Source organism: Molothrus aeneus, chromosome 14, assembly GCF_037042795.1.
Source record: "Molothrus aeneus isolate 106 chromosome 14, BPBGC_Maene_1.0, whole genome shotgun sequence".
NCBI lineage: Eukaryota > Metazoa > Chordata > Aves > Passeriformes > Icteridae > Molothrus > Molothrus aeneus.
In genome coordinates, this window is record NC_089659.1 from 190,578 (window position 1) to 198,886 (window position 8,309).

The window sequence follows — 8,309 nt, forward strand, 5'->3', positions numbered from 1 at the left end:
GCACAGAGGTGATCCTGCTGCTGAAGCAGGCCCTGGGCACCCATGGGTACTCAAGGAAGGGGCCAATCCCAAAAGACTCAAGAGCCTGTTGGCACAGTGCATAAATGGACACAGGGCTGGGGTGACAAACTCCAGTGCTCACCCATCTCCAGGTGCCCAGCTGGTCCAAGGGATGCTGGCAGCAGGTTGGGGGTGGGGGGGGCACTGGCATCTAGGGGTATCCAGGGCTGGGAGCATGCCCCTCCCCATGTCTTTTATCATCACTTGCCTGCATGAATCAACAGAACATGGTTAATGATTGATAGGGCTCAGATCTGTGAGCTTCCAAAAAAGCAGATGTTCCCCACTCATCACCAAGATGTGGCTAGCTGGGGACAAGGGGCAAAAGAGAACCTGGGGCTCTGTGGTTTCTCACTCTTTCAGGATGGGAAAGAAACTTTGAGATTGGCAGGAAAGGGAGGGATTGGAGTTGACAGCACCCCATCCAACAGCAAACACGGGGAAAATAAAATTGCTGAAACATCCCATGGAGCTTGGGCCAGCAATAACAGATGGGGCTGGACCCCAAGCAAGAGGAGACCCTGGCAAAAGCATGTGCTGTGGAGAAACAGCACCCAGGTGACAGTGCTGGTGCCAAGGATGATGACTGCCACCTATGCCTTGCTGCTCAAAGAATGGAAATTTTGCTCCAGCACTGCAGACAGGGCACCATATCCAGCAACAGTCAGGTTTGTTTGTAGATACCTACCCACAATAGCAACAGCAGAGAAATGCCTTGGCCATGGTGACAGACAGCCCCAGGAGACCTGGCTCATTGCTCTTCCATGGTCTCCTAGGACTTGCCCCATACAGAGGGATGCGGGGCACCTCTCATTCCCAGATCCATGGAGGCAGCTGCCTGCAGCCACATCTGGTCTCCTCTGCATTAGGGCAGGTCAATGCTCCAGGGGAGGCACTTCTCATAGGCCCTGCTTGAACCAGCTGGGATTTACCCCTGCACCCACCCCCTCCAGTGAAAGCACAAAGGCAGGGCACAGGGATACAGCCTAGGGCAACCTATCCCAGGGTGCATCTGCTGCACTCTGGGGGCGGTGCAAGAACAGGCCAAGATGGTCTTTAGCAAAATCAATCAATTCATTTATTCACAGTCAAGAAATAAATAGAGAAGAGTCAGGCAGCAGGGGTGCTGAGAGTGGGACTGACCCTTCTGGAAACAGGGACATGCCAGGAGCTCAGCAGACCCCAAGGCCTGTGTGACAGCAAGAGTGCAAGAAGGTAGAGAGACATCTGCAACAGGAATCTGACCTCTGGGAACAAAACCTGAACCCAGCTAGAGAGCAAGCCAAGGAGCTGAAGAACAGGTGTGTCAGAGGAAACAGCAGGCACAGCCCAGCACAGGCAGCTGCCTTGGCCTCTAGCACCGGAAGCAGAGATGGCAGCTCAGGTCCCTCCAGTTTTTCACAGCCCTTCGAGAGCAGAACTGCAGGGGAGGAGAGAGGCTTCCTCGCTCCAGCCCAAATTCTCAGCCTGGTGAGATGCCTCTGCAGCTGAGACTAGATAGGGATGGGGTGCACGTGAGTTGGGAAGGAATGCCACAGGCAGGGTCACATCAGATCCTGACACCACCAACGTGTCAGATGCAAAACACAGAGACACCTGGACTTCCTACCCTCCCTGCCCTCCCTCCACCAGGAGACTCCCAGCCACCTCCTAAGAGCTTGGTACTCCTGTTTAGGGACACAGCTCATATCTGAGAACATCAGGCCAAGCCCCCCTGCCCACCAAAACCAGGCAGCAGCCATGGGGGCTGCAGGAAGGACAGATGCCATGGGGCAAGCACCCCAGCACAGGTTCCTGCCTTTAAAAACCCACAATTTACATAAAACTGTCATTGTAAAATCTCCCCACTGAGCAGCACTGCATGGGGAGGGGAGATGAGCCAAGTGAGCCCCAGGCAGAGCAAGATAAACCCTGAAGTCCAGATCTATAGGAAGAGGCAGAGCCCAAGGGTGATGTGCTGGGGCAGTGGAAATTACCGGCAAGTGCAGGACTCTGCAATCATGTTCTCATACTCCTTGTACAGTATGCCTCCATTGCGCTCAATCATGAGGACACTGATGGGGCTGTAGCGATAGGGCACACAAGAGGGCCGGGGCACATTGGCATCCACAAGCTGATGAACAAAACTCTGCACCACAGCATGGTTGGGTGCGTGGAAGTCATAGCGGAGCAGGTGGGGACAGGTACCCTTGCAGTAGCGCGGGTTGTAGCGGTGAGGAGCGATGATCCAGTGGTCCCAGCCCAGCTGTGCAAAACTGACAGGGAAGGGGCGGAGGGAACAGTCACTCTTCTCCCCTCCCTGCTCCCGCAGGTACTTGGGCAGGTCATGAGCCAATGTCCCTGTATCACGTCGGTGTCGGTGGGGCTCTGCTGCCAGAGGTGCCAACCCTGCCTGAGTATCGTTAAGGTAGAGAAGGAGGAAAGGGTGGCCAGGGGCCACAGGGGCATCGTGGCCTCCTGCTCGGCCAGCACGCACACAGACATGCTGCAGTGCCAGGCTCCCCATGCTGCTGTTCCCCAGCACCAGATAAGGGGTGACATCAACTTCAACCCAGCCATGACGGGGACGGGCAGTAGGGCTGAGCAGCACCCTGGGTGGCTCACCAGCCATCACCAGCTCCAGAGCGCAGAGAAGGCGACCGTGGGCCAGTGACAGACTGGGCAGGTAGACCACAGTAGCTCTGAGGAGGTGCTCGACCTCTGGCTGGCCCTCCATGTGGTAGGTGAGGGCCTGCAAGTACCAGCGACCTGCAGGGAAGCAGTAACCAGTACCCTGTTAGCATAATGCAGGAGGCACTGTGGAGCACCCCTTTCTGTCATGGTGCTGCCACAGTCCCACACAGCACAGCAGAGCCTGTGACAGCCATCTGCCCCAGCACAAGGCAGAAGCTGCAGCAAACAGAAGCCATGAGACAAGGCTTGCTCATGGCATGAAGGGCAAAGAGTCTGCAACATTTCCTATCCTCTCCACCAACACCATTAGCCTGGCAGAGCATCAGGCAGAGTGGGAAGGAGAGAAGGGCACACAAGGGCCAGCTATGCAATTGCCCATCTCAGCCCTGGGGCAGAGCCTTGGACTCCTGCCAGGTGGAACCCTATGGCCAAGAGCAACCCCAGCCAGGACAGTGTAGAGAGGGGGAAGGAAGCAGGCAAGAGACATTGCCTTCAGAGCTCAAGCCCACCCTGCTAGCTCTGCTAAGCGCACATACCATCCTTAGTGCTCACCGGTTCCTTACCTGCCCAGGGCTGACCCCCATGGGAGCTGGCCTGTACCAGGCGGATGGTGTTGGTACCTAGGCTGCGGCTGCGGCGGGGTCGGCCTTCGCGGTCAGCAGCACGCCGGTACAGATTCAGCATGTAGCGCAGGGGCTGCCCAGTGGCTGGCCCCGCCTGCCAGCCTGGGCTGCCTGGAGCCCGCGTTTGCAGGGCTTGCAGGAGGGGCAGGGTGGGGACAGCAGGCAGGGAGCCAAGGGGCAGTGGGGACTGGTTTGCAGCCTGGGAAAGGGGCACAACAAGGAGAAGGAGGAGGCTAGTGAAAGGGTAGGGCATAGCCATGATAGGTGAGTGTCGGGAGGGAGCAGGTAAGAGGGACAAGGTGGGGCTGGCCAGCAGAAGAATTAGGGAGAACCTGCAGTCATGCTTCTCCTCACTTGGGAGGCAGAGCTGACTGTGGGCGCCAGCAAAAGGATCCCAGAATGCTTCCAGCTCCTATCAAGACAGGACAACCACACCAGCTGCTTCAGCTTGGCACAGGAACAGAAAGGTGGGGGGAATCTGTATGCAAAAAGGGGTACAAATTCCAGACTAAAATCCAGACCAGGAGCAAAGCTAGCCCAACAGAGAGCCTGGCTATGGGAGCTATAAAGGCGCTGGGGTAGGGGAGTGGGGTGAAGTGGGGTGGGAGAACCAGCTCACTCAGCCCACGTGCTCTTGGCTCAGCCTCCTCCTACAGGGTAGGAGGTCCTTGCCCCGGCCCATTTTAAAGGCATGGACTCAATCAGGTTTTAAAGAGGCAGGACCTCCCTGGGTCCCGGGGGAGTGGGGCTAGACAGAGCCTGAGAAGGTGCTTTCATGCAATGACAGTCCCTCCAGCTACCTCCACTCTGTGCTGATACTCTGTCAGCGGCTCATCACCTTTGTGCCCATTGCTGCATGCTCGTCTGCACTGCCCCAAGCAGGCACAGAGCTGTTGGGGAGTTCTGCTCCCCAACAGCCCCACAGCACAGTGAGGCTGCCCAGTGCCTCACTCTATCCAGCTGGCACTAAGACACATGGGTGACCAGAGTGACCCTGAGCCCAGCAGTGCTAAGTATGTCTGGATAAGCCAGCAGTACCCCACTGTAGGCATCATCGTGCCACCACCATCAGCATGCCTGCAACTTTGCCTACCTTGACCAGTTCCCAGGTCTTTCTGCCAGCACCTGCTCAAAGCTGAGAGGTGAGCATGATGCTCACCCTCTCGCTGGCATGGGCCATTCAAGTCACTTTCCGTAATGGGGACAGTGCTTGCCTGGGAAAGACCCTCTGGGCACACTAATAAAGCCTCTTATTTGGCCTTATCATAAAGCAGAGCACTAGGGCTCAGGAGCTCAGTCCCTGGGTAGGGACTGGGTGCCCGAAGCTAGCTCACTCATGCCAAGGCCGCAGGGCTACTATCTAGCAAGCATGGTGATTATCAGCTCTATAGTGATTGCAAGCTCTTAGGATTTCAGCTTTGCTTGCTAGGTAGTGGTGCCCCGGGCTTGAGGCTGCAGCAGACGGAGAGAGAGGAGAAGGAGAAGGCGCAGGCTGTTCCACGAAGATGGCTTTATTTGGGGAGGTCCGTGAAGGGTCTCTGCTCTTCTTCTTTCTCCCCTAATGGGGTACAGTATGCTTCTTTTATAGGGTTGGAAAGGATCCAAGCTTGACCAATGGGTAAGGGGTTAACATGACATTGCCTTATAGGGTTACAGAGATAGGTTAAGGGGTGTAGGACAGGAAAACAGGAATTTTCTTTTGCTGTTTCAGCATTCCTATTGTTCATATCCTCCATGGTGCTTTTCCTAAATCTATGGGGTTTACTACAGCACACTACGGTGTGGTGTGGGCAGCTGCAGCCAGTCCCACCTCCAGAGACCCTGGTGCTGTGCCCTGACCCACAATACACTGTTGCTCTCCTGCTGGGATGGAAGTGGCCAGGGAGTGAGCACACTGGTTGGGAATCACTGGTGCGGGCACAGGGACATGGGGAGAGCTGGAGGGATTGTACTGGTGTCTGCTGCCCACTCTTCTTGGTGCCAGCTGGGCACAGTGCTAAGGGCTTGGGAGGGCTGTGTAGGGGTGTGTGTGGTGCTAAATGTGCTATGGGGCCTTGTGAAGAGCCAGGGCACAAGAGCCCTCTTGCCTGGCCAGGCAGCCCTTGTTATTCATTTGGGAAAGCGCACAAGGGGCAGACGAGCCAGTGAACATTGGGAAGTCTGGGCATGGCAGCAGCCAGTCATGATTTGGGGCATTGTGGGCAGGTGGCAGGGCAGGTGGGGTCGGGGTGGTGGACATGTCAGTGGTGGACATGTCAAGGCTGTATGGGGGGGAGCTATGAATCTCTCCTGGGTGGGCTCTAGCACTACAAATGGGCCAGGTACCACTCCACCCTGTGCCCTGTGACACTCTGGCTGTACTGGTCTGGCTGCAGCTGGGCTGCACAGGGAGCAGGCAGAGTTCAAGACAGGTGCTTGGGGACAGGGACTACCAAGAAAAACTTGAGACCCTTCCAGCACTGAATGAACCAGCCTGGCACTGCAAGCTCACCCTCCCAGGCCATGGCGGGCAAGCAGGGCTGCAGGCGCTGCTTGCAGAGCAGAGCTTTCCAGGCCGGTTGTCTGGGAAGGAGATGAGTAAGACTCATGGCCCCAGGCGGGAAGGGAGGAGCAGGACTCTTGGGTTCCCTCGGGAATCCATGCCGATCCACTCCCACCATCCCTGGCTGCTATTGCCGGCTCTTCCCCCTGCCTCAATTTCCCCCAGGTAGTACAGCTGCCTCTCCTGGGTGTAGCAGGAAAAGACAAAGTTGAAGAACGGCCAAACTGCCAGGTATGCCCTAAGGTGCCCGGCAGGATATGGACAGGGTGGGGGCTGGCATGGGTAGGTCAGACAGAAGCCAGCAGCATGTGCTGGCCTGCAGGCAGTGGAGCTTGGGGCGCCAGTGTGACTACATGGTGGGGAGCCAGGGGGACTGCATCACCCTACTGCCACCGCCTCGTACCCACCTGAGTGCTGTTGAACTGCCACCGTGCCAGGCTAAACTGTGCTGAGCACAGTCCCTACTGGTGTGTGTTCCCAGTGGCACCATATTGTGCTGAAGCCAACTGGGTCATTTTGAGCTGAACCTGTGCATGGTCAAGCTAAGTCAAGCCAGGCCAGGCTCTGCTGAGCTGAACTCTGCCAGCCGTGCTTGTCCAAGTCAACCAAGCTGAACTGCCCCAAACAAAATTGGGCCAGGTCAAGTGGAGCTAAGCTAGATGAGGCCCGTGCTTGTTCTGTGCTGTACCAAACTTAACTTTGCCAGCCCTGTGTCATGTTGAACTGAGCTGAGACAAGCCGGAATGTGCCAACCCAGCTGAACTGCACCGAGGCATGCCAGGCTGAGCCATGCTAGGTCAGTTAACCCATGCTGGCCCCCCTGCCATCCCACGTTGAGCTGAGCTGTGATGTATCGTGCTGCACTGAGGTCTGCCAGCCTTCTATATCATGCCATGCTGGGTTGAGCTGGACTGAATTGAAATACCCCGGCTGGGCTGTACCAAGATGAGCCAAACAGCTCACTTCAGGTCCCTGGGCTAAAGGATGGCATGCCAAGGTACTGAGTAGAAAGGTGCTGTGCTGTGCTAGTGTGTGCAGAGCCATGCCATGAGCTGTGCTGAGTCGTGCCGTGTTGTGCCGTGCCGAGCTGTCCGCCGCCGTCCCCCCGCGCCTCATTGGCGGCGGCGGAGCAGTCCCGGTGCGGAGCGGCCCCGCCCCGCACTCGCCCCGCGCCGCTCAGCCCGGGCGGGCGGGGGTGTAATTTCCTCCACAGTTCGGGGCCAGGCCGGGATGGGACTGTAGCTGTAGCCGCCATGGAGCGGGCAGAGGGCCGGTCCGGCGCCCCCCAGTACGTGCATGTGCAGCTGCAGGGGGGCGCGCCCTGGGGCTTCACGCTGCGCGGCGGGCTAGAGCACGGCGAGCCCCTCATCGTCTCCAAGGTAGGAATCGCCGGCAGAGCCCCGCGTGGGCTCCGCGACATCCCCCCGCAAGGGGCCTCCCGCCCGTGGCGGGGCGCGGGAGATGGGAGGACACCCGGGGCGTGGCGGCGTCGGGGGTGCGGGGAGCCCCGGCCGCGGGGTCTTGTGTCCTGGCGCGGCGGGACGGGGACGGCCACTCGCACCTACGATCTCCGCGGCCCTCCACTTAGAGTCGCAGTGAAGAGTGAGAGCGAGAGGGGCGGAGGGACAGCCCGGACTCGGCGGCAGGAAGAAATTCCTCTGGCACATCCGTTGGGCTGGCGTCGGGGGCGGCCCCCACATTCTCCCTCACGTCTTTCCCTGTCCCGTCCCGCGGGCTGTAGCTGGGGGAGGTCAGCCCCTTGTGTGCCCATCCGTCGGTGCCGCGCCCACGGGCGTTCCGGGCACCAGACTCTGCGGGGACGTTTAGTGCCACGGTGGGGGAACCATAGTCCGTCCCGTCATGCCCCGGCACCCTTGGAACGCAGGGGCAGGACCGTGCCCGGGACGGAGTTGGCGCCGGGGTGCGATGCCGAGCGGAGCCTGGCCGCAGTCGGGAGCAGATGGTGAGGGTGACCCCTGCGGCCCCGACGTCTCGCCACACAGAGGGTCACCGATTCCTGCGGCCCCCGCCAGCGCATCGCTCCGCGGGGAGACCCGCAAGGAGCAGAGCAGCGGCCAGGGGAACTCCAATAGCCACCCCTCCGGGGAGCCCGGACGGGGCCCTGTCGCCGGACGATTTGGCCGCCTGCCCGCCCGGTGTCGCCGTCCTGCTGAGCCGGGGTGCGGCGGGCCGGGTTGGCGGCCCCGGGGCTGCTCCGTGCCTCGAGCCGGGCCGACTGCGCCCCCGGGCCGTTCCACGCCCTCGGCGGGACGCGGCCAGCGCGGTCTGGCTGGGGGAGCTGGAAAAGTGGCTCCGGTCCCAGCCCTGCGCCCTGAGGTGGCACCGCCGGCGTGTGGGGAGCCGGGCGCCGAAGGAGTAACTGCCCGCGTCCCCACTCGCTGCTGGCCTTC

At 59.5% G+C, this 8,309-nt stretch overlaps 1 protein-coding gene across 1 annotated transcript; it reads right to left on the minus strand.

Annotated features, from left to right (window-relative positions):
- Nucleotides 1–2,032: 2,032 nt before the first annotated feature.
- BMP15 (bone morphogenetic protein 15) lies at nucleotides 2,033–3,615 on the minus strand. The gene is made up of 2 exons (XM_066559806.1): nucleotides 3,297–3,615; nucleotides 2,033–2,808 (listed from the first exon to the last, which is right to left on the minus strand). Exons 1-2 carry the CDS (start codon nucleotides 3,613–3,615, stop codon nucleotides 2,033–2,035), a joined length of 1,095 nt encoding a protein of 364 aa, XP_066415903.1.
- Between the last annotated feature and the right edge of the window lie 4,694 nt (nucleotides 3,616–8,309).